Source organism: Vespula pensylvanica, chromosome 2, assembly GCF_014466175.1.
Source record: "Vespula pensylvanica isolate Volc-1 chromosome 2, ASM1446617v1, whole genome shotgun sequence".
NCBI lineage: Eukaryota > Metazoa > Arthropoda > Insecta > Hymenoptera > Vespidae > Vespula > Vespula pensylvanica.
This window is the reverse complement of record NC_057686.1, coordinates 4902617-4929860: the sequence shown is the minus strand read 5'-3', so window position 1 is coordinate 4929860 and position 27244 is coordinate 4902617. Positions and strand designations below refer to the sequence as shown.

Genomic DNA, 27244 nt, shown 5'->3' with positions numbered 1-27244 from the left:
GGAGAGAGAAAATAGGAGGATCTACTATTTGTAGAAGTTCGAATTTGATCGATTATATTTTACATTCTTTAAAATCAATCGTATGCCTAAGTATAATTGTATTATCGATGAAATATCGAATAATATGTTTTTTTTTTTTTTAATCATACGTTAGATATGTACGTCTAAAACGGCACCTTTATCTTTCCCTTTTTGTAACTTCCGATAAATGAAAATTGAATCGTACGTTTAAAGGGAGGAATAAGAAGAAATCATTCTCTCTACGACAAATATATACGACAACGATCGCGGAGTCTAGCTTTTTCGGTTTTTAATATCGACAAAGGCAATCTCCTTTGGTTCAGCGTGTCGAATGGAAATTTCTGACGCCTTAGAACGCATTATACGGCGACTGTTATAGGTCGGTACGCCATAAAAGTATCGTAAAAGTTTCAGGTCAGCATGCAGCCGAGCTCCAGTGTCGTATTGACCGTAGCTTTCAAAAAGCATTTACGGGCGAACAAGTTACGTTCGAAAACTATTCTCACGTCATGCACGACGTTCTCTACTCGGTTTTCTTACGAGTACTCGGAACATTTAAATCGCACGGCCATTAAAATACTCGCAGAATTTCTCTTGTAGAATAAATTTGAATAAACTTCTATATTCCTACTTACATTATACCGATATCATTACGAATGGGAAAACGATATCGCGATATTCTCTCGCTTATCGTAATTTCTTTCTGTAATACCGGCAAACTATAGTAAAGCATTTGCGATTCAGATTTCGTACAACTATTTTGATAATATTGCATTATTTTAGCGTGGCATGAAATTACGATACGAAAACGTTCGTTCCGATAAACGGACGTATGTTTCCTCCTCGGAACTATTACTTCGTTTTGTTCTCCAACGTTAAATTGGCTAAAAATACATATCTACTGGAGTGTATTTTAATAACATTAATGCTCATCCGCACAATTACCCGAAATGAAAAAGTATCGGCTCGTTCCCGGCCAATCGAGCGGAATTTTCATTCGCGTACGAAAGGAGAGAGCGAGGCGAAATAACGTTTTACAATCAACGTATGCCGACGTGCGGAAAGCGGACAATACGCGCCCGGGGAAAAAAGAGAGAGAAAGAGATAGGGAGAAAGAGAAAAGAGAAGAGAATTGTCGAGCACATCGGTCATTTTTGAGAGAACGCGTATACGAAACGTGAAATTCGTAAAAGGCAAATAATATAATCCGTTGGGGAAAATGACATTACGCTTGCTATATTTCCTCTCTCTCTCTCTCTCTCTCTCTCTCTCTCTCTCTCTCTTTCTCCCTCTATCCCTATCTCTATTTGTCTCTTCTCTCTCCCTTTCTCATATTCATGAAATATCGTCTCGTAGGAAAGTTAGAAAAGGATAGCGTTTTGGACATCGAGACGTCGAGTCCAAAACAGTAGTGAAATTTAAACTAAAATAAATTTACGTGCTGTACTTCGCGAACTTCTTCTTTCGAGTATTTTCCTTCACGCGGATTCAGAGAAAAGCCGTTTCTACGTAAAAGCGAATAATGTGAGTTCGATGCTAGAAAAGTTTTTCTCTTGCTACTGGGAGGAGAATGAAGAGTGAGAGGGGAAAGGAGGAGGAGGAGGAGGAGGAGGCTCATCGTAATACGAGTAACAGGCGGGATGCTGCGCGCTTGAAATTCGTCTCGCAGACTTTATCGTGATTCACAATGGCATACCGTCAGACGTGGATCCGAACGTAAACGCGGTTGCGTCGCGGCCGGAATGCGAAACGTGCGTTTACAGTAAAGTTCGAAGGTTTCTTACCGATTTTCTTTGTCTTCTTTTTCATTCTTGTTTATTGTTAACATCATTTCTCTCTGTCTCTCTATCTCTCTTTCTCTTTCTTTGTCTCTCTGTCTTTCTCTTGTTTCCATTTCGAAACCGTATCGATATTATCAACGCGTATTCGTTAATAGTCAGTTCGACGACAGTGAGAAGGATCGATGTTCCTGCTTGAATTTCATCTGAATATTTGGTGCACCGATTCGGGTGAACGAATAACACGCTTGAGGAAATCTCGAGGAAGCTTCGAGTAAGTTTAGAATCGAATCGAGTTTTCCTTCTTGAGAAACTGGGTCTGCTGTTGCATGAGAGAGAAAGAGGAAGAGAGAGAGAGAGAGAGAAAAAGATAGAAATATATATTTCATCTTAATACTTAGAAGATGGAAATATCGAATGATTCCTATCTTTCTTATTCGCTTTTTCCGTTAAATATGTGTCAGTATTTACTGTGTATCTACAATGTTCTTTGGATCTTTTAATACTTTGCGGAAGTAAAACCTTTAGACGCTTGTATATTCGCCCGTATATGTGAAAATAAGCTTAAATGAGAAATTACTATTGGTATCGGTATATATATATGTGTGTGTGTGTGTGTGTGTGTGTGTGTGTGTGTGTGTAAGAATGATCAACGAAGCGAAGTCATTATAACTGTAAGCGAATTACATTTTCATTTATTTCATTTATATCCAGCATATGCTCAGTGATTTGTAAGCTCGGTAAGTCGACGATCCGGGAAACAAACATCAGACAAATTAATCGGCTTTCAGGGAGAATAACATTTATCGTTAGATAATCAATAGTTATCTCGATATATATCTATCTTATCCTATACGATAACCAATTACATTATGCAACGGCTCTGCCCCATTATGTATGTTAATTAGTTAGAGAATGCATATGGAATTTCTGTATCTATAACATGTCAATATTAATCTAGGACGTACAATATATGTATGTTAGGACAGCGAATTAGTCTTGTTAGTCCTTCCTATTAGTCTTTCTAATGAATCCTGTAAATAGTCGAAGTAAAGCTATTCTATATTCTAGTGTCCTTTCGTGTAAACTAATTAATAATCACACGGAAGAAGTTACTTTCTCATAGATTTATATTTCCATATCATTTCAATATTACACGAGAAAAGTATAATTATATGTTAAAAACGTTCGTATTTATATCACAAGGTTAGAGATAAAAGTAAATAAACAAGTAGATGAAGTCATTGTATAACATGACTCATGTATACGAGTCATTGTATATAATAAATATATATATATCTTTCTCTCTCTCTCTCTCTTTCAGAGTGTAGGTCAAGTTGTACGTATTAAAGTTATACGTATAAACAACAACAACTGTCCTTGAATCGTTCATTCATCGTTGGGACACGCTCGTGGTTGGACGCAAATTGAATCGCCTCTATCAAAAAGTACTTTTTATATTTCGTAACGTAAATCAAATTTATTTTACATTTGTTTAATTTAATTACTCTCTCTCCTCGTTTATTAATGTAGGATAAATAATTTTATTACATATTGGCATGGTTTTAACAATTTCGTACATATTTGGCGCATATTTGATATCAAATATAAATATACATAAATACCTTTTTCGTTTAAAATCTATGTACGTATTTATAATCATCAACGTATTTGAAACAACGATGTCCGATATTTTGGACGTTGAGCACAGCTCGAAGTTCAGCTGTCGATACGCGAGAACCGTCACGCAGTTATCGGGCAAACGCTTACGTTATCCACAAGGAAGAAATACACGTAGAATCGGAACGATTCTGTCAAAGCCGACGAGCTTTTCGGTAATACATACATATGTATTTACGCTATATATATATATATATATATATATATATATATATATATACAATCTCGATCGGTATTTGCTTAAAGCGCATCTCTTTCCCGTATTGTTCTGATAACGCAACCGTATTCGCGTGTCAATCGTTCTGAGGCATTGCATATCGTAACATGAATTCCAAAACCCGATAACACTTTCAACTGTGAGATATAATTTACAATCACGCGTTATTTCATTTCCTTTTCGGAGAATTCTAATAAAAACAATCGAGATTGCATTTTTTTCTTTTTATTACTTAATTTTTTAATTTTGTTTCTCTCTTATTTCTTTATTTCGTTATTATCTTTAGCGTTGGACGTGATGATACTTAGGTATCCGTGTAGTAAGTAAACGACGTTGTTGAGAAAGAGAATAAAGAGATAAAGAGAGAGAGAAAGCGAGAGAAAGAGAAAGGGAAGGAGAGGTTACAGGATAGTAGAAACGGTGTCCCGAAGTGGTTTTCTCGCGACCCAAAACTTCATCATTACCTTCTGCCATGGCAGTGCCATGCAACTTTTGGGTTCCACGCGGAATTTGCGGAAGCCTGATAGAAGCCACGGATTGTCTCGCCATCGTTTGCCAGCCGTTAACTAAACTCCGTGGAATCCGTGAGAAACTCCCTTGAGACGTATCTCCGTCTCCTGATTTTGCGGTACGAACGTTGTTCCTCTTTCCCTACCGTTGAAATCCACTAGTAATAAAGAGATTGTTGTAGGGTTGTTTTCGGAGAAAGAGAATGCAGAACGACCTAAGCTGTACGTAAGCGTGCTAGCTAGCTACCTAGCTAGCTAGCTCTAGCTTTTGGAAGAGAGTTAGTTTGTATGAAATTTCAATGGAGTTATCGAAGCGAGCGATAGAAAGATATTTGAAGTAGGATCGATAGAGTCGTTTAATCGACAAACGACTTGGCCCTCGTGAAAGCCGTCTAGAGCGGATGTCCGCAAGATGACAACTTGGACGTTTCGACGTAATGTTGAAGTTGAAGTCAAAAGTTCCTAGAGTAAGCAGGAAGTCGACAAGAGTAAAGAAATGGTGACGAGAGTTACGAAATTTCCCTGTACGGTAAATGATGCCAAGAGTGCTTGCTTCTCTTCTCTTTCCTCTCTCTCTCTCTCTCTCTCTCTCTCTTTCTTTTTATTTTCTTTCGTTTTTTTTCTTTTCTTTCTTCTTCTCTTCGACGACAATGAAAGTTTCCGGTAACAATACACCCGGACCTTCTGAGCAGACCAGCAACAGCGACATAGCTGCCATCACGGAGAGTGCAATTTCGACGGTAATTAGCGTAGGTCAGAGGCGACATTGCGCGTAATTTCAAGTATGTACTCGTCGAAACGTTCCAAGGTCATTGTCTCGGCACTTTTAATTCTTTTCTATCATTTTCTTTTTTCTCCTTTATTCGAGTAAAGAGAAGGAAAGAAAGAAAGAAAGAAAGAAAGAAAGAAAGAAAGAAAGAAAGAAAGAAAGAAAGAAAGAAAGAGAGAAAGAAAGAAAGAGAGAAAGAGAGAGACAAAGAAAAATTAAGCAGGCAAAATAATAGAAAGTAGTTCCGGTTGACGTTCCCCGTTGCTTTTCGTGAAAAAAATCCTTTCGTACCTCACCTTCGCTTAAGAACTCTTTATATCAGTGAGAAACAAGCTTTGTAGATATTTTTAAAAGAAAGGTAGAATTTTCTTTTCCTTTTTTTTTCTCTCTTTCTCTCTCTCTCTCTCTCTCTCTTTTTTTTTTATCAAAGCTCAACAGTGCAAACGGTAAAGCGAGTTTATCCGTATTTTTTACGCTTCTTCGAACGAATGGTAGGTAGATGTAACGGGATACCCGACAAAATGGTTTAAACATTCGTCACTGCTGAGGATTACGGAGTTAGCACGGTGCGTCGAAACGAAGACACTTTTACTGCTCTTAGCAGAAGTGTCAATGACGAGGCCGTAAATATTTTACGTGGCTTAATGAACGAAGCTGTCCGCTTTAAAGCGTCCCACCGCTCTCAAATCCCGGCTACTCAGAGGCGTACTAATGGAATTTCGAGGAGATTGCTACGAGTCATCTCACTCTCTATCTATCTATTTATCTATCTGTCTCTGTCTCTCTCTCTCCCTCTCTCTTTCTCTTTCTCTTTCTCTCTTATCCTCTTCACCTCCTCATTTCTCTTTCTCTCACCCACGTCGCTCTCTCTCTCTCTCTCTCTCTTTCTCTTCATCTACCCTCTCTCGAATTGCGTTGGAAATTAATTCGTGTTTCCTCCCTACGGTTCTTCTTTTCATTTGGATTTCCTTTCTTTTTTCTTTTACTTTTCCAGTTTCTCTCATCTTTATTAAGTTTACAGAAAATCTCTTTATATTATTTATATCAACTAACTCCGTGCTGTTCATTCACCTGCAGGAAAACGATCGAAAATTTGAAAAGGAGAAGAAAAGAACATTCTCGTTTTCTTGTCTATTTTAAAGGAAAATCCCACGAGGCTTTTTTTTTCTTCTTCCTCCTCCTCCTCTTCTTCTTCTTCTCTTCTTCTTCTTCTTCTTCTTCTTTTCCTTTTTCGTGTCACGGAATAAATTCAACTCGCAGGAAGTTCCGTAGGAGATATTTACGAGACTTTACGAATTACGACGTAAACTCAGTTTTTAGCACTTAGAGACTCCACTCTCAGCCCGTAGGGCGAAGGATAATGTTGTAAGATTACGATCGCAGTTTTAATGAATGCTGATTCGGTGGAATAATAATTCGCATAACTCGCTTCGCGAAGTAGGAAGTTCGCTCTGAGTTATTCGTCAGCTCTACCGAATTACGAGACGGTAAGTTTAAAAGGTGATTTATCGTTAAGAACTATAGTGTATCTTCTTGGTAAGTGCGTTAACGAATAACAAAGTTGTCATTGTTATCCGAATTACCCTATCAGATTGTACGAATCGTAGAAAAGGGTGGTCCGGGTTGTATCTTTACTAGTCGGTGTTTGCCAATGTTCCCTAACTTTTCGAGTTAGCGAAGGAGATAAGGGTGAACGAGCGTAGTTGAACGATACTTGTCTAGAATTCGCACGAACCGTATCCCTATCTTCGGTCTAATGACGTTTTCATGAGAGCAGTACGCTGCTCATTCTTCGAACCTTACCTATATGGTACACGTATGTATGTATAGTTTGGTAATTAGCTGTGATGCGAGATTGATCGTCCAATGGATATGCGAAATGTAGTATTAGAACAATTTATTAATGCATTTATTGTAGGTCCACCACATTATTCGTTCGTATATCAATATATACATATATAACAATATAGGACTTGTATATACAATTATAATACGTAGATATTAATACAATATCGATTTGTCCCATTTTCATTTGGTTTATTTCCAAAATTGAACCAATTGGAAAAAGATATTTTTTCTTATTTCGATTCATGTTTTCGATTCACGATATTCATGTTTCGTATATCGTTAATCAATTATCACGATCGATCGAATTTAAATGTTATTCGCCGAACGATAAAACTGATATAACGATTAATCGAATTAACGATTATTCGAATTATTTCTAACTTGTTTCAATTGCAAATAGATTCACCGAGATACGGAATAATCCAAAGGATAAATTTTAAATTGTCTTTTTCTTTTGAGGATCGTACAAAGGTCGAAATACAATCTACAATAATCGACGTTTCGAATACTTTTTCGTATCGATAGAGTATGCTTATCTATTTTGGAAAAAACTGAAACGGAAAACGGAAAGAAGAGATGTCTCGAAGAAAGCTTTTTGTCGCGTAACGTTTCATTGAGTCGAGAGCTCGCAATAATGCGGCTTATCTCTAGCTTCCCGCTATATCTCTCTTCCATTAAGGGCTTGTTTCGCAACGTGAAAGCTCTTTGAAAAGTAATCGTGTCAAGTTGAGATACGTAATTTTATATGCATAGTGCTCTTGAAATAGCATCACATAACGAAATAACGGGTGCTCCTTGACGATACATAAATTTGAAAATTTTAACAATGCTCGAATATCGACTAACGTATCGCGAAACAAACTTGAACATTTCAAATGTTGTTCTTAATTCGTCGTGTTCATCGTGCGTTCTGTTGATTTATATTTATCGATTCTTTTTAATTAATTAATCAACGGACGAAATATAGAAAAACGCCTATATATTTATCCCTTTCGAAAAATATATTCTGAATAATATTTTCGAGATGTTCGCGACAAATAATATAAAGGAAATCGATATTTCGATATTGTCAATAATACATACTTACGAAACTTCTTTTGGAACGTACCTTTCGTTCTAGACATTTTATTTTATCGACCCTTAATACCGTCACTCACACTCTACTCATCCATTATTTTATATCTAACGGACGCGTATTTTGTCGATATCTCTTGATCGCAATCGTTTTCATACGTTTTTACGAACGAATTCGAACGAAACTTCTTTTACATTTCTTTTTGTGTATCTGACAATTGTAAAGATCTTTTTGTTTTACCGTTCCTTAATCACGTTGAATAACTAGTATAGAAACGGTATTCTTTAATTTCGTTGATTGAACGCATTAGGAGGAAATGATTTTCGTCGAAAAGAGGAAATTCTCCCTCTTGGTTGCATCCCTCCCTCTCTTTTTTTTCTCTTTCTCTCTTTCTCTCTCTCTCTTTCTATCTAATCCACTCCTTCTTCACCTACCTTCGACAAGAGCTTGAATCCTCAAAGAAGAAAGAAGAAGCAGGTTTGAGTAGCTTTCTCAAATCTTCTCTTTGTTAGTGATGAGAATAATGCTTTGCAATTAATATCAAAGTTTATTAATATGAAAAAAGTATTGTGTTAGTTGCTATTGCTTGTCATTAATCTTTAGCAGTGATTTACTTTAAATATATTTATTTTAAAGAACGCAAAGAAAAAGCTCTTTCCTATGGTCTTGAGTGAATTAGTCTGTGCGATAACAAATTCCTTTTAATGAGCTTGGTAAGAGGTTTCCTTTTAACGACGATAACGTACACATTCCATCTTTCTTTGATGTACGTTCCTCTTGAAAGAAGAAAAGGTAAAGGAAAAAATAGAGAGAGAAGAGAGAGAGAGAGAGAGAGAGAGAGAGAAATAGAAAGATGAAAGCTCTTCCAACCAAGCGAAGAATTATATTCGTCTGTTCGTGATTTCTCGACGATGCTATTTTCAGTTTTTATCCAAATCCACGAAAATAACTTCTCTAAGGTATCTAATATGAATTAAAAAATCATGCTAACATTATAACCTGATTATTTCTTAATCGTCCATTTTGTCGCTCATTTCATTCTCAATTAGAACGAATATAACCAGGAAATTTTTAACGGTGCGTATATACATATAACGGGTTCGAATAATTAAGCTAATAGTAAGTTAAATTAGCAGAAATTTTTTAATATTACATTAAGCTAATCCAACAATAATTTCCATGTTAATGAAATGAAATAAATGGATAAAAATAAATGGAACTTATTAGAGGAACACGGAAAAAAAAATAAAAGAAATAAAGGAACAGAGATAATATTAGATAAAAAGAAAGAGAAAGAGAGAGAACGGGAAAAAAGCTAGGGCTGACCGAGATTAACGGGCACGCGACCCTATCGAGGGTGCTGTTATAGTCGTTAATAATTCCATCGGTGAAAAATACGAGATCGGAAAAGAGAGCCCACGTAACACGAGCGAACAGTGAACCAATCGCGAAGCGTATGCATGGCGTAACGAGATCGCTATTTCACTGGTATTCCAGTTGTTGTTATTGTTGTTTTTTTATTTTGTTTCCCCCGTGCCTCTGGTCTCGTTTCTCTATTATTTTTCTCTTCTCTCGTTTTTTTTTTCTTTTTGAATACGTTTTTTTCGTTATTTTCCCCTCCCTCCTTCCCTCCCACCCTCTTTTCCCACGGACGAGCCACCTCGACGTGTGCCACCGTTTTCCGACGATTTGAACGAATTTTTGTATTCGTCGGGGAAAAACCGCTATTTGGATGGGGTGGGTTCAGCAGTCCTGGATCTAAACTCCTTTCGTTGGTCATTTTAAGCCGATACCGACGTATGTACGTTCGAGTACAATCGAGTTCCGAACGTTCGCTATAATCGTTTCAATTACTGGGTTAATGGTCGAACAAGCACGATGCTATTTTTCCTTCGCATTGCAACACGTATTTACGAGTTTTTACGAAACGAAGCGAGCAACGATCGTGAAAAAGCTTTCAAGAATTTCGAAATTCTTTGTAGAAAAGTTCTACACATAAAAGAGAAGTATTAAATAAAACTGTAATAGTGAATGAGATATAAAATGATGAGATCGTAAAATAATATTTATAAAGATGCGAATAAAATGAAAGAGAATCGATGATGATCCGATAGGATTTTCTTTTTTCTTTTTTTTTCCCTTCCTTTTTGTTTTCTCGTTAGCCAGTTTGCTTAAATAATCGAGTTATTGCGATCGTACGGTTCACTCGTACAAAAAAGCGTACACTATAAAAGGTATTATACTTTATCTATATTCGAAATAATCTATATTCGACGATGGAGTTTTGCTTTTTAAAAGCTACAAATCGGAGGTATATATGAGAGAAAAACGAAAAGAATTGTGTTCGAGAAAAAAGAAAAAAATATATATATGTATAAATACATACATACATACATACATATATACGTATATATATATATATATATATATATATATATATATATATATATAAATAAAATAGCTCGCTTTTCGCAATACAAAAATCATATACATATAATAGTTTATCGATATTGCTTTAGAGTTTTCGTTGATGCTCGCTCTATCCGAGAGAAAGAGCAAATATGTATATCTCTATGCGCATAGTTATAAATGATACAAACGAAGGATACATTATGTAAAATTAATGTCAGCTATTTCGGTTTCGATCGAACTGCGTATTCCTATCGTATGATATTCGGTAGTAAAGCAATGAGGAATTCATGATATTCATAAATAACAAATGCGTGGTAAAATGTAAATGGTTAACGTAAAAGATAAATGTTTAACGAAATCAACGATCAATTGTTACGATGTATGAATCGCTAATGTTATCGCAATGATTTTTCATTTCTCGCAGGAAATAATTCCTGCGAAAGTTATACACCCAAGTTCGATAACGAGACGACGACATGCATTACCAAACGAGATAGCATAGAATCGCGATGGTTTTGATTTTTCAATCGCATCCATCTTCTTTTTTCCTCTTTTTTTTTTTTTTTTCTTTTTTTCCTTCGAGAGAAAAATTGAACGACGTCGGATAAAAGGATCAGGACCCAATTACCCTGGTATTCGGGGGATGGATGCCGAGGACACCCTTTTGGTCGGATAATTAGCGATGATAACCCACGAGAAGAGGGATATAATGAAACGAAAACAACGTCTACGCGCAAACGGGGATATAACTCTAGTGGCTTTCGGCTACGGAATTACACGACCATCCGATATAATATTCCCTCTTTTGGCCGTACCCGGATTGATTGTGTTTATCTTTCATTAGGAGCAGCCGGCCGGTGGCAGTGCCTCTCGTGAGGGTGGCCGAAGTCGTGAATAATAAAACGGTCTATTCTATTCTCTAAAATTCCTTTCGACTCGACTTAAAACAACAAATTTCTTTATCTTATGTTTCCTTTACGATTTTGTCTTATGGTAAAGATCTTTTACTATTTGCCAACAAGTTAATATTGCTTGTTCAAATTTATTTAGAAAAAAAATCACATTGTTGAGAGATAAAGGATAAAATATTCTCAGGATACAGGACGATTGTAGAATACGCCAATTAATTAATTACGCGATATCCGATGCAGCACTTCTATTTGGTTCGTGGTTTGGGATTATGTTTATCTTCCATTAGAAATACCGTACAAACAGGATCAGGGGCTCGTGAATAATAAATCTCGCTATTCTCGTTTTACTGTTTGCCACGGAAGTGCTCTCTCTCTTCCTCTCTCTCCCTCTCTCTCTCTCTCTCTCTCTGTCTACCCCTCTTTTCCTCCCTATTCCATCCCTTTTCCCTCTCTTTCTCTTTTTTTGTCTCTCTTAAAAGATAAAAGGACTCGAAAGAAGGAAGATTATTTTTTACGAGATTTTATTTGCACGAGATAATTCGTACGCGTTCTATCATATGTACGTGTTGTATGATGACCCAGTTGTAGTTTAGATCTTGGAATTCTTCTTGCAATTTTTTATTTCCATCATGGTAGCATTCGTTTTGAGCGTACCGTGTTGCCATCTGGCAAGTAGATATTTAAGTTCATGCTCGAGGCTTTTCTTCTTGAAGAACTCCATTGGTACAGAGTTATATCTTGTTAAATAACAATTTTGTTAAATAATAGATAAACGATATTACATAATTCTAGTAAATAAAATTGTCGATCTTGAATATTTATATCTTTTATAAATTATTTCTTTCATTATCGTTGTCTAGAAAATATATCGGATCAACAATGTAATCGAAAAATGTTAAACTATTAGCATTAACGTATACACCGTGGAATAATTAATTTCAATGTTCGATTTACTTGTTTAATATTCCTGATCCTATTTTTATCTTATTCCATACAATGAATTCATTCTAGTGTCAAATAGACATCACAGAGTGGTTAAAGTCAAAGGAACGAAAGAGTAAGAGCGAGGTGAATTAAGTTCTCAATTCGATTCAAAGATCACTTCCGTTCCGATGATCTCATCGCTACTTCTACGGTTTTATTGGTCTACATACAACCATCTTCGTTACGAGAGATCGTTTTTTTTTTCTTTCTAATTTTTTCTCTCTTTCTCTCTTCTATTTATATATATATATATATATATATATATATATATATATATATATATATTCGCCTCGTAACAAGTTTATAATATAAAAGATTAGCGAATATTATTTTCTTATCAATCGTTCGTCCGTCTTCGATAAAATACAAAAAAAAAATGATAATAAAAAAATAAAAGCAAAAGAACAGAAAAAAACATGGAGACAGAAGAATCCAACATTTCTACAGGAAATCGAGTGGACCGATAAGTCTTCTCGAGCGAACCGAGCGGACGATAAGTTTTCTGGACAAGCCAACGATCAATCAGAACAAAATATAACCGTCCATAGCTCAACCGTTATCGAAATCATAAGGGGTAAGAGAGAGAGAGAGAGAGAGAGAGAGAGAGAGAGAGAGAGAGAGAGAGAGAGAGAAAAGAGAGACAGATTGTCGACCTTTGACATGTATTTCATTTTCTAAAAATACAAGTACCCGATCAACGACAAATCAAATTGAAGAGAAAGAAAGGAAAAATAAAAAAACAAATTAATAGAAAAAAAGAGGTGAGAAATTTTTCGAACGATTATATCCATATCCTGCATAGATCCTAATGATAATATAATCGAATAATAATAGCAAAATCGAAATTTACTGGAGTATTATCCACCTCCATTATCTGCTCGCTTAGTACAATACCACTTCAAAGGCTGGAATTCTCCTGCTTTCGCACAATAGGCGATGGTTACGGCTAATTTCTCGGTAGAAAGTAAACGCAATTAATGCTTCCTCTTGCGTTACATTCCATGTATTCGATGTAACGTTTTGAGAATGAACTCATCTTGTTGGCTCAATGACATTTCCTCTTTGTCTCTCTCTCTCTTTCTCGTTTATTTTCCATTTGGTATAATGAACGGATTTGTTAGAAAAAGAAAGAGATAGATAGAGAGAGAGAGAGAGAGAGAGAGAGACAGCGTTTTGAAAAATGTATCATTGAAGAAAATCACCGAGATGCAGGTGCAGAATGAAAGTTTCGAAAGAGGCGTCACGTGGAAGGAGCATCGATGAAAAGAAGAATCATGAGAGGAGGAGGACGAAGACGAAGACGACGACGACGACGACGACGAGAGCATGAGTCTGAACCCGCATAGCATCTTTCAAATAGTTCTCCTTTTTCTCTTTCGGCCGCCTTTTGTCGCGAGAGAAGCGTGAGAAGCTTCCGGAGTTCGGGTCTTTATAGATTTCCGAGGTAGTACTTATATACTTGTGCCTTTTTCTTTCCCTTTTCGAGTACCATGGCCAGATTTTCTATGGTTAGAAACGAAGACAACGATATGAAATACGAATCGAAAGGAAGTCAAGATCATTGCGAAGAAATAATAATTAAGTCGATTCGTTTAATTAAATTAGTATATCGTCGAAGTGGACATTTTTCTTTTTTCTTTCTTTTTTCCTTTCCCTTTCTTTTTTTTTTCTTTTTTGTTTTAGATCGACGGAATAGCTTTTTTGATACTTGCGGAGATAGACTGACAATCTCGTTCGTTCGATATATGTATGTATGCATGTATGCAGCGTGTATCGACGATCGGGAATCATTTCGAAACAAGCATTCGAAACGATCGTTCGGAATTTGTATTTTTTTGTGGATGTCTACTCGATCTCGTTCGTCCAGGAAAACGTGCTTTTCCACCATTCGATCTGCTCCCATAGCGTATCGCGACCAGCTATAAAGCGGTCCTTTCTACGGCAGCCATGCACCATACTGCTATTAATATCGCGGAGTATATTTAGATTTCAATGGGGAAGCGAGACGAAGAGTCCCTGCCTCTCGGGCGATATGCCGTCTGCAAACTGCAATGCCCTCGGCGACGTTCGCGATTTACAAAGAAAATCTCGAGGACTTAGGATATCGTTGATCGAGGATCTTAATCGAAAGAGTCCTACTGATTTTTTTTTTTTCTTTTCTCTTTCTCATCTGATTTACTACAAAACTTAATAAGTTCAAAAGTCATTGAGATTGACGTATCATTTGTTTCACTTGTATGCTTATTTTCTTTTTCCTTTTTCTATTAACATTTATATCCTGCCTAATTGGCTTTTGATTCGAAAAGGACCCGAGTGTAATACATTTTTTATCCTTCTCTTTTCCCTTCTATTTTTCTTTCTCTCTTCCTTTCTTCCTTTCTTTCTCTTAGATCTCTTCTCCTCCTCCCTCTCCCACCCACATATACATATACACACACGTATAGACATAACCGCACACGATGGCAAGTCGTGTCTGCCACGACGACATCCTGTTTCTCGATTCTTCTTTTCGTTTTTCTCTTGTACGCGGGTGCCTCGAGATTCAACACGTGACTCGCAAACGTTCCGACGTTTCACGGATGCAACGAACGAATTGCCGGAACGAACAAGCGTACCAGGATGAAGAGGAAAAGCTACCAATGAAATTCAGTAAGTCAACCGATACTCTATTGAATCTTTAATAAGGAACTCTCTGCAGTCGTCCTTAAAAACGTATACTTATCTAGTTTTTTTTTCTTTTTTTTTAGGTTGTAGTACCATATTAATAAACTCGTTCATCATTGATAAGTTCGATTGCAAATGTTAACATATTGTAACCCCATATATATGTTACGATCCGATAGTATATCAATTTTTCTTTTGTATCAATCTATTAAAAATTTCATATCTCTTTATCCGGTTTAGAAAAAAGTTATTCAATTTGAAAACTGTTTGAATATTTCTGTGACTGACTGTATATAGAGAGACATTCGATTTAAAGGTCCATTAGACCCTTGGTTGCAATATCGTTGCGACACGTGACACGTCGGATCGTAAGGCACAGACGGTGGATATTAGGGCGCACCATGTCCCCTATACCGTAGTCACGACGAAATAGAAACGTCGATTGAGAGCGTTCGTCGAAATCATACGTCGTTGAAAGATAACTGTCTCTCTTATGGCTAGAATTTCACTGTTCCATTTATATTAATATCTATCATTCTAACTAAAAGATTGTCGGGATAATTATTATTACAAAATAGATCATAAAAATTATATCGATCATTGTTTTTCGTCTTGATTATAAATAAAACTGTCCAAACGTAACTAATCTCTTATCGGTATTAGCTTATTTGATCACGAACTCGTTGTCACTGTAAAACCGCAATTTCTTTTCGACGTTGTCGATGCGGTGAAACGTAATAAACCGCGAAACAACTTCTCCGTGCGGCTTGGACAAAGCGAAAACAAAGCGTTCGTTCGTAGAGAGGAAATCTAATTTCCATTGGTACCTACGCTTCGGGAAACTTTCCAAAAGTTGTTGTACCATTGTAACAAAAGTAGAAGGGTTTGCCATGATCGTCGACATAGCTAATTTTATGAATACCGCGACATTACGATATATACGGTAATAAGCGGAACAATTTGTGTCGAGGAGGAACGTCGGCAAAATTTTGAGAAAATGCATATCTCATTTTTGAGATTCCATGTAGAAATTTATGTATCTATAATACATACAAATGTATGTATGTACGTAGGTATGTATGCATGTATATATATATACGTGTACTCGTATGTGTATGTATATATATATATATGCATACATATTTATGAAAGATATACACATCTACGTTGTTTCTTGCAAAGCAGAAAGTTTATTTTTATGAGTAGCAGAGCTCGAAGCATCCCTCGAGAAAATTCAGAAGAAAAACAATCCGTGACTTACGTCTCTTCTTTTCTTGTCTCTCTTTCTTTTGAATGAAGATTTCTTTTTTTTTTACCTTGACAGAAAGCACGCGAAAAAGAGAGAGAGAGAGAGATTGAATTGGCATTTATCGGTTAAATCTAAGAAAGCTCGTTAGACGGAAGGAGCATAGGGCTTGCCACACGACCCTTCGTGATTTTAGTATCTCGAACGGTTCGCGTAGCCCTATCATCATCCCGTATTATCGTCCCGTATCCTTCGAAGATATCCTCTGGCAAACCTCGATCGATTGTCGTAGTATCTCGCAGGGATTAGGTCAGGGACCAGATAGAAACAGGTTAGAACCTCGGTAAATCGGATGGGAGAGATACGGTCATCCGAGTGATGAAATGATTGGCTGCTTGATGAAACATGATAGAGTTGCCAGGCTGCCCTACGGATTATTCTCACACGACCACGCCATCACGCGACTCGCGATCTCTCTTGCACGCTTCCGCCTTGAATCTTTCTCTTTATCTTCTTTCTCTTCTTTTATTTTCCCTCATATTTTCTCATCAAAAACGTTTCACATCGAAAACTTCGAGGACGTCTATTTTATCTATTACATTGTTAAATATATTTCTCTTTTTATTCGTCGATTAATATTGATGCGATTTCTATTAACAAATTTATTTCGTTAACAATATTATACGCTATTACTATCGTCTAGCATTTTTTGTTCTTTTCATTAAATAAAAATTGTATTTTTACTAATCAGAATGAGATCATCGTTTAATCATGGGTCATTTAAAGGAACAAACAATCGCGACGAAGGTACCTAGAATATACGTTCGATAATTATTACCGTGAAATGTCATTTGCAGCAGTACTACGTATATTATATTTTTCAATAGGTATTATACGGTCTATTTTTAAAGCCGTTATTTTCTCTATCGTTATTTGGAAATCGATTTATCGGGTTACAACTGATTTCATTACAAAATTCCCTTTCCTTTTGTTTTTAAAGGGACTTATAAAATAGTCGTTTATAACCGAGCGTTTACCTTCGAAAATCCTCTTAGTAAGAAACGAAGATCGAAGGTGGAGAGGAAGCAACAAATTGCTTCTCGTCGAGAACTCGTTAGCCCTCCCATCCCCCGCGACTTTTCACGACGAGCAGCCGGTCTCGAGAGAAATGACACTCTTATCTGAGTAATGGACCACCATAAACAATCCGACGAATCGGCGCACGATAGGAGCAACTACTTCGGATAACTCGAGCTATCGCTCTTCGCCTTGTCGACGGCATTGCAATGGGAGATAAAGACCGTAAAATATTTTTGGGCAAGCTTAACTCGAATCGTACCCATTTTCATTCGATATCTTCGATCTTCTCTCGATCCATCTACGAGCAATAAAATTAATCATTTTTATTTAACGATTTGCACGGCAATTATTAAATGCTTCCTCTTTATAAATATCTCTCTTTTTCGCGCGTTTAACAGAGAAACAAAGTTTCGAGTCTTTTAAAATGAATTGGAAAGAGAAGATAGCAGCCATTTGAACGTCAACAGCTGCGACACAGGCTTGTGGTTCGGGCCACGATGCTGAGGGCACGGCTAGTCGGTTTCCTCCTCTATTTGCTCCTCTCGCATTCCACGCTGAATAGTTTGGTCTCGCCGTGGATATACGTCGACTACGCCCAGAAAGAAGAGAAGAAGAGAGAGCGAGAGAGATTAAGAATATCTTCTCTCTGACTTTTCCTACTCCGCCGAAACTCCTGCTTGCTTTTTACTTGCGAGTGGATCTCGAAGTGTTTCGGAGCACCACTGCGAATGGAAGAGAAACAGAGAGAGAGAGAGAGAGAGAGAGAGAGAGAGAGGAAGAAAATGAGAGAATAAAAAAGAGAGAGAGAGAGAGACAGACGGACGAAAAATCCAGCAACGACCTCTGAACTCCACTCGACGAAGAAAGACTTCTAACGAGGGCTAAACTACGAAAGAGAGAGGATAGAGAGTCTAAGGATCTCGTAAAATTCTTTTCGAGATAAGAGGGGACTAGTTCTCAGACGATAGTACTGGCTACACGATAGAAATAGATGCAGGAGTTTGCGACGTCGTCGGGATAGATAGAAGTACGATAAGAACGCAGGCCAGCTAAAGGATAGAATACTTAATATAATAGATGACACGACTTTCGACCTGGTCGATCGATAACGCACGAAGAAAAGAGTTCCCTTTCTAGTTCCAGGAAAACGTTGGCTCGCGTATATAATTTATCTTTAAGAGTAGATCGGAATAATAATCAACAGTGACGTTTGGTCCTTGTAAAATATTCTTTTATTAATACCTGTCGCAGCATATTTTTACTATACACGTAAATCTATGGTACATTTGTATCTCGGAAATACTCGCTTTAAATAGAAACGGCCAATCTTTCGTCTTTTCTCACACGCGCGAACGAACGTTCGTGCTACGTTATAAAATGTCTATTCCGATGGTGGAGACGCAAGGAAGAAGAAATAAAAAAGAAAAAGGGAAGAAAGAAAAAAGAGAGAGAAAAAGAAGAAGGAAAAAGAGAGAGGGATTAAAAAAAGAAAAATAAAGGAAGGAATGAAAAAAAAAAAAAGAAAGTAAAATAAAACCGAAAGGATGAAACACCGACAAAAAAAGTTCCAATCATACGCGACCAACCGTGACGATCGTGAATGATAGAAACACGTTTTACGATGGAAAGAACATATATGAAATCCAATTACACTATTTCTCGATATGTTTTTTCCTCGCTTTTCTTTTTTTTCTTTTTTTTTTTTAATTTTTTTTTTTTTTACAACGCGCAACTAATATAACTTCTCGCTTTGTGAACGCTCCCTTTAATACCGATCTCTCGATTTATGTTCGGTATAATGGACAAAAACTGAACGTAGGAGACGAGAAGAGGAAAAATGTTACGGGACATAGTCTTCGCTCTCGACACGATACATACACATAATATTTATATCACAGATAATCGGCGGTAAGGTTGGTTACGCCTTAGCCGTATTACTCGACTCTTGATCGGGCTTTGTAGGCAGTGGTCTATTGGCCATTTTCGCGGCCGGCGTCGAGGTTTGAGGCTCCGGCAATTCGGAATAGAGATGAGCGGTTGCGTCGGACGGTTCGGCGTACTCGCACAACAAGGAATTCGGCCTCTTGCTATTATTATTGATCTTTGTTGCACCGAGAATACTCTCGCCGAGTGCTTTCAAGAAACTCATCGGCCTCCCTTGATTCCTGACGGATTCCAACTTTGGACTTTCTGGAACGTCGAGTTCTCTCTGGTCTCTATTCGCGGAGCAACCATTAACGAGATGATCGTTGACGACGTCCGGTGGTAAAGGTTGAGGTGCTCTCCCTGCTAAACTCGCTAGAACCGGTTGAGAGAGACGACTGGTACTTGGAACGGTCTCGTCACCAGGTAACTCGGCGTAGAGATGATTCTGATCGCTCGTCCTTTGGTCACGAGGTTCCGTGTACTCCGTTATGGGTGGTCTCGTTTTTAAACCAGCCGGTAAGAGTTTCTCGAGGGATGGTACTCTTGTCCCGACACTGATCGAAGGCTTTGCCGGTCCTCGATGTTTCTTTGCTTTTGGACGGATCACGTCGTAGGCGTTCTCCTCTCCCGGAGCACCACCGGTTTGCCTGTCGTTGTTATTGTTGCAACTCTCCTCCACCTTGATCAGATCATAAAGATGTTCGATCATATCTCTAGCTTGACTATAGTTATCGGGATCGTTTAATCTGTCTCTGAGATCCCTCAGGTACTCCTCCGTTAGTTCCTCCGGCAATGTTTGCGTAGCCTTATCCTCGGTGTACTGATAAAGTCCAACAGTTTCGTCCTCCTCTTCCTCGGCGACGTCCGGCTGAGTTTCCACCTCTAGTATTCTTGTCTCTGGTTGGAGACCAGCGTACTCGTGAACGCTCAGTCTCGATATTGATCTTGCCGAGGTGGCAGCGGTCATGCCGCTGTTCGGCGAAAACCAACTGGTGAGATTCATCAAAGGACCCGATGTTAACTTTGGACAGACACCGCGTCTTCGCATGTATAAAATTCCCGAGGTTAAGATGACGACGAGAACGACAAAGACTGCGACGACGCAGATCACAACGATGATTCTTTTCTCGCGCTCGAGTTGCTCCGGATCGCTCATCTCTACGTCAAAGTATCCCTTGTGTCTTGGATAGACGTGAGGACCAACGCTAGGTGGACTCACGCTCGGTTCTGGCTTAGATAATGGCTTTTCGCAATATACGTGACCATCCCCCTTCTCGCAGATCAATCTCGTGAAATTTCTCATGTCAAGATAACCTTCGGGCAAATTGAAACATTTTTCGAGAAATTTATCTACCATGCAATAGCTCGAATCCATCATCCACGATACCGAACTATTTCTTCCGGTTATTTCGCGCACCCAATCCTCTAATTTGCAATTGCACTTTTCCTTGAAGTAATTATTGCCGACACGGGCGGTATTCACTTGCTGAGAAATCGCGATGAACTTCAATGAATTCGGCTGTGCTTGTTGAATGTGATTTCCTGTAAATGAGAATTCAAATTTCGGCGCCGATTTCGTCGGCTTTGCATCCATTTCTGCGACGATCGCGTCCGACTCGAGATCGACGAAGAGATTGTGCTCGATCGCTATGTGGTTCCATTGATGTAAAACGATCGAGCGATTGTGAAGACTTTGGAACTCGTTGTTGCTGAACGTCACAGTTGCCGCTGATATCTCGATGGCACCGGATCTCACGTCGGATAATCTAATAAATTAAATGCGTAAGCAATTTTGATCAATCAAATTCAATCGATAACAATGAAATCGATCGTTTACCTGGAATACTGAATCGTTACGTTATTATGTCCAGCCCGAAAAGCACCGCTCTCGATATATTTCAGTCTAACGTCAACGAATTCGAGACTCTCGATAAGAATCTTATCACTGAACGCTCCAGACTCTATTTCCGATATCGAGGCGTTGCTGATGATCACGTTGAAGATCGACATTGCGCAGAAGGCCTCCTTCCGTATGACCTTCGTCCAGATATCGTCCATTCGTACTTCCGCGACCGATGAAGGAAAAACGGCAGTGGGCAACTCTGTGATTCTTACGCTTTGGAACATAATCTAAAAGAAGGAAATATCAATTCAACATTTATTTATTATATATTTTAATTTAATATTTAATTATTATAATTTACGAGAAAAAAGAAACAGAAGAACAATGCAATTAAAAAAATATTCACAACCTTGGTCGCTTGTCCATGCCGGCCATATTGAGAAGACTCGAATTTAAAAGCATTGCTAGAGAGCTCTAAAGTCGGCACCTCCTTCACCGTTATCCACAATAACCAGAAAAAGGCGTTCGGCTTTATCGCGACGTGTTTACATCTAGATATCGAGACACTCAAAGTACCACGCGAATTCCTAAAGGCGTGACTTTCGATTATTACGCTGTTACACTCGGAGACCTCGAGGTGTGTGTTCGGTGCTCTCAAATTTTCAAAGGCCTGCCTCTTCGCTATAACGCTGTAGATACCGGATACGTGGACCCTTTTCAGCGGTGCACCGCCAGCGAATGCACCGCTTTGGATTCTCAGTTCTCTGCAATGAGAAACCTCGACTTCCATCGCCTCCGATGGAATCGTTCCCTCTAAAAGTTCCACGACCTTCGAACAAAAAACATCCAAGATTTTTATTTATCGTTCTCGATGCATAATAATGATGATGATGTTTTATTCAATAAGATTTTAGTAAGAAAAAAGGAAAGAAAGAAAGAAAGAAAGAAAGAAAGAGAGGGAGAGAGAGAGAGAGAGAGAGAGAGAGAGAGAGAGAGAGAGAGAAAAGGAAAATCATACATTTTTATTTGACAGCACTTTTTTACTCGTCGCATGGCGTTTCATTTTATACGACGTGTTATGTAAAATATTTTCATAAACGTGAAAATGGCCGCGTAAAAAGAAAAGAAATAACAGTGGTAAGCATTCTGAATCTCCGTTAACATCGCAAATTCAATATTCTTTCGAATACAAAGTAAAGAGTTCTTACTTTTATGATCGTTCGCAAATCTATTTTTAGCTCGCCTTTTATGCATCATCAACGACGACGAGTCTTACGATCGTGGTAAATAATGATCGTAGAAAACGTTCCGTCTCATCGCAAGAGATATATGAAGTGCGAGAAAGGGGGTAGTTTATTTCGCAGCACCGTTATCGGACTATACTGTACCGATATATCGTAAATAATGTGTAAAAGGTTATACGTAACCGATGTAGAGAAAGCATCGACGAGTTATGCATTCTGGATAAAATACGAAGATTGGAAAATATGGAAGCGGAAAGTCGAATATCCTATATATGTACATTTATGCTTTTGTATGCGCGAAACAAAAACGAAAAATATCTATTGGATGTAAGAAGATTATGTTTCGAAAAGAGAAAGAAAAAGAAAAAAAAGGAGAACAAACAAAATTGATTCGCGCGTGAATAAGATCGAAGAAAATGGGTGAACGTGATCATGCTCGTAATTTCTCTAACGTAGCTCCGATAAAACATGATACATCGATAATCGCCAAAAGGTGAAACTTCAGCATAATCTTGGATACTTTATGCATCGAGAAGTAAGAGGCAAGAGTGGTTTATTGCCTCTTACAGCGTGCTCTTTCATTCCCACGAAATCGTGAACCACAAATCTCGCTTCAATGAATCGATATCGAGCACGAACGAAGCAATTTGCTGGTTTTACAACGTTCGCACGTTTCAGTGAGGCTCCAATGAACCGAGCTTGGTATAATCAATAGAAAATAGAGGTATAAAATATGCATAAACATTCACGTATATTTGTTAATGTTCGATAATATCCGTTGAAAAATAATGTTTCATTTAAGAGAAAGTTTTATTTAGAAATAAACATTATCCTCGTTTCGTTCGATCGATAGAAAATCCGTTTAATATTAATAGTACATGTATACAAATAATGTACAAAACATTTATTAGCAAAATATTGCGATTCGTTTAGCGTACTCATTTCGAAGAATAATAGGTCAGTCGTTTGTATTCCTCCGAACGAGACACACGTCAGCCATCAATCGACCGTAATATATACGAACAAGGTTATATCTTTTTGTTTACCATTATATCTTTATTATTATGATCTCATATTATATTACCATTTTCTATCTAATTTTTATAATTACGTGCTATCAGCTAAGTTTCCTTCCACAGAATATATAGGTAAACCGCATGGAAGATAAGAGTAGATAGAATCTACTTGCGGTTACGAGGCAACTCGAGACGTTCAGAGTTTCAAGGTTACTCCTTGAATTCATGCATACAACTCGCATTCTCGATACGAAAGACCGTCTGTTATTGGCCCATCATTTAGTTAGCTTTAGAAGTACTTCCGCCGACATCAACTTCCGGACTTCGCCATATCTCTATCGAGCTTCTTCGAGCGTTAAATCAATGTACGCTCATGCGAATTTATCCGTATTAAATATCGTAATAATATCGTGTATAAAATGAATTAATCTTTCATCGTATTTTGTACGAAACGTTGGAATACATGTTTGTTCTCACACTTCGTTTATTTTGCTTTTAAAAACCCACGAACGAGTTCTAACAAAGAGAAGATGGATTTTTATCGAAAGAATAAGAATGAAAAGGAGAAAAGGAAGAAGAAAAAGAAAAAGAAAAATTTCGAGACGCTTTTCGACAATTTTTTCTTTCTCTTGATGCATCCGTCTATCTTCGTTCTCTACGTAAACACGAAGGGTGGAGTCGTTCGCATCCCTCTTGAAGAGAAACGTTCTTTCCCCAATGGAAAAATTTTAAATGCGTTGGAACGACTCCCAAGAAGTCGAATCTTGAAATTTACATGAGAAAACGCATTTCTTCTTAGCTAGGAAATGGACTTTCCGCCGACACAATGCAACGAAATGCATCGTCCGATGATACCGGCGATAACTCTAAAGAAAACTGCTCCTTTTTATTCCTCGAATGGTTTTCTCGATTAGGCACAGTCCTTACGAGGGAAGGAACGAAAAAGCGCTTAGGAACCCTTCGAAAAATAAAAAAAAAAAATGAAAAAAATAGAAAAAAGAACGCACTCATATTTCACAAAGGGTTCCTTTAGCAACGGAGAGGTATTGTGAAAGAGCCATTACAGGATCGCCCTTGCTTTAAGATAGGCACGTATCCATTACGAACTAAATTCATTATCTCGAGATATTTCCGTCTCTCGGATATCACAACATCCATTTAGCCGTACGTGTTAAACGAGAGACTGAATGTACCGTATTAAAGCGCTCTCGGCAACGACAACTTGATTCATTGTAATGCATTCCAAGAGGTACGTACGAGTAGAAAATATATATATATATATATGTTCTTTACTCGTTTAATTGCACGAAAACAATTGTAAAGGATCTACTAAAAATTTGTTACAATTTCATATTGCTTTAAATAATCGTTTTACAAGTAATTACATAAGTCGCATAATTTTTAAGAGGCAACGACCGACGAAAGAACTTGGAAAACTCAGTTTAATGAGTAGGATCGAGCGTAATACTAAAAGAAGAGAAAAGTGTAAACTTACGTTCAGTCATCGTTTCGCAAACTCGCTCGCTTAGTCGAAGAACGAAAATACGACTCTTCAGAGAAGCGGAAAATCAGTTAAGGAGTACCTTACCAGAAGGATGATTCACAAACGTACTTGTAACGTCGTAAGAAAAGCAACCGTGCTTTTGATTTTTTTTTTTTTTCGTCTATCTCAAATATCCCAAGTCGTTTCGTTCGTCGTATGTAATACGAAGCTAGAAAAGGAAGGTAAGGTGTGCGAGCACGAGCATGAGAGCAAGCAGGCTGCTCCTATATCCGTTTTCTTCTCGTTTATCGGCTTGCCGCCGGTCGAGCGTAATTTGCGACTCGATTTCAAGCAAGAAGTTCGCCTTGAACCTATCCACCTGTCAGTTCGCCCGCTCGTTTGCCTGCTTACCTGTTTGTTACTTGCCTGTTTCTTCGTTCGTTCGCTCGCTCGCTCGCTCGCTCATTCGCCTGGAAGAGAATCGTATCCCTGAAAGTGCATCTTCCATAAGCATCCGAAGCGATATTATCTTGTCAGCCTATCGAATCGAGTAACGAACGAGACTATGATGTTGATCGAGATATTGCGAATCTCCTCTCAAGAAATATTTTCAAGGACGATATAGAGAACGTTCTGGTTATAAAGTGACGCTTCGCGAAACCGCATAATGTTATGTAAACGCGAAGGAGAATAATACTTTTTCAAGGTTCTTCGTCTTCTTTTCGTTTTCGTTTTCCTCGAAGACTTTTTGTAACACCGTCGAGAAATTATAATGATTTCAATTTCGAGAAAGAAGAAAAGACGAAAGTGTGACCGTAAATGGAGAGTAGACGATAAATGTTTTCTCTCTGTCTCTCTCTCTCTCTCCCTCTCTTTTTTATATCTTTCTAGAAAAGGTGTTGGATTTAAATATTTGAAGACGAAGTACCGGAGCAACACGGAACTATTTTGGGATTTCAATTTCGTTGTCGAGAAGATCGTTTCGTATAAAATTACTGTCAGTTATAATCGAATTATTATTTGAAACATCATATCGTAATTCTGCCTTTTGGAAATAAGAAAAACGATTTAAGGTATTTTTCATGAAGACGATCGTATTACGAGGATATTTTAATTCGAGGATTAAATTAAAACGGATGAGCCGTATAAAGGTGAATGATCCTTTACATCTATTATAGGATGCAAAGGAACGAACTGCGTGCCCACGATTTATCAAGAACAGGGTGCGGCACCTTGCTAGTTTCTGACTGGCCGCTCCCGGATAAATGTTCAATCGAAAAACGAATTTACCTTATATCATAAACGAAACGTGAATATTTAACAAGTTAAAACGTCGATCTCACATATCATTTTATATAGTTTCCTTCTTTTTCAAGAATTTTATCAAACGAGTTAGCAAAAGTTACTATTCAATACGTGAGTTCTAAGGTCTTTTCTACAGTAGTACTCTCAATTCGAACAGAACGTTAGTCGAGAAGTTGAAAGTCGAAAGTAGAGCACCGTGGCAAAGAAAAAGTGAAAAGTTGCAAACTGCTTTTTTCGTAGAAAGAAGAGAAAGGAGAATAAGGGAGTAAGGAAAAAGATAAAAATCTCTTTAAAGAGCTTAACATCGAAGTTGTTCGCTTGTGAGAAGCTCAGAAGGATCTTGTCGCACTCTTTCTTGCTCCAAAGTAAAATGTTTTCCTTGCGTGCATCGGTGACGTCATTCTCTTTCTCTCTATCTTCCTCCCTCTCTCTCTCTCTCTCTCTCTCTCTTTCTCTCTCTTTCTCTCTCTGTATCTCTTTCTCTCTGTTTCTCAGTGCATCGTTCGAGAGAACAGCTGTTGTGTCGTCCAACTTTCTTCTTCCTTCTCCTTCTTTCACTTCTTCTTTTTCTTCTTCTTCTTCTTCTCCTTCTTCTGACGAAAATAAAGAGAGACGAAAAGCATGTGTATGAGGTATAGAAATGAGAGAGAAGAAAACTCGTTTCCTAGGAGATTCTCCTTGTTGGAGGTTTTCACCGATGAATGACTAAGACTCCGCTCTTAAAATTCATACGATTTCGTAGCTCGCACTCTCGTGACTCAAGGGGACAGGGATAACGTGCCTTGGCTATTTCTGCCCGTCGGCACAAAGAGGAAGAGAAGAAGCCAACTTTCCCCTTACCCTTCGAGTTATGAACGACGAAGTAAAGCGTGTTCGGGACGCTTGCTTACTACTGTGGCCCCTCATCTCTTCCTCACCGCCTACACCTCCTCCTTCTCTTCCTTCTCCTCATCCTCCTCCTCCTCCTCCTCCTTCTTCTTCTTCTTCTTCTTCTCCTCCTTTTCCTCCCCGACTGAATCTTGCAGCGTGCAACGGCGTTCGTTGTGGCGGTGGCAGCAGTTGCAGATTAATTTTGTAGTACCGAGAAGATGGTGGTTTTGGCGAGAAGCCACTGCCATCCTCGTTCTCCAAGAGAAACGCCACTGGAACTCGCCTCTACGATCGAAAGCGGATCCTGGGAACGCCTCTCTCTCTCTCTCTCTCTCTCTCTCTCTCTCTCTCTCTCTCTCTCTC

General features: G+C 38.1%; 2 protein-coding genes across 8 annotated transcripts in view; one reads left to right on the top strand and one right to left on the bottom strand.

Annotated features, from left to right (window-relative positions):
• The window catches only part of LOC122637981 (E3 ubiquitin-protein ligase MYCBP2), a 164771-nt gene that overhangs the window by 112382 nt on the left and 25145 nt on the right, over positions 1 to 27244 (top strand). The window lies entirely within an intron of this gene.
• LOC122637985 overlaps positions 18918 to 27244 on the bottom strand; it is a 20146-nt gene continuing 11819 nt past the window's right edge. Inside the window, exons 2-4 of the mRNA XM_043830575.1 lie at positions 21373 to 21792; positions 20958 to 21250; positions 18918 to 20886 (exon numbers count right to left, since the gene is read on the bottom strand). Of these exons, the coding sequence (XP_043686510.1) occupies positions 19113 to 20886; positions 20958 to 21250; positions 21373 to 21792 (2487 nt within the window). The 3' untranslated portion in view covers positions 18918 to 19112. The remainder of the gene's footprint in view (positions 20887 to 20957; positions 21251 to 21372; positions 21793 to 27244) is intronic.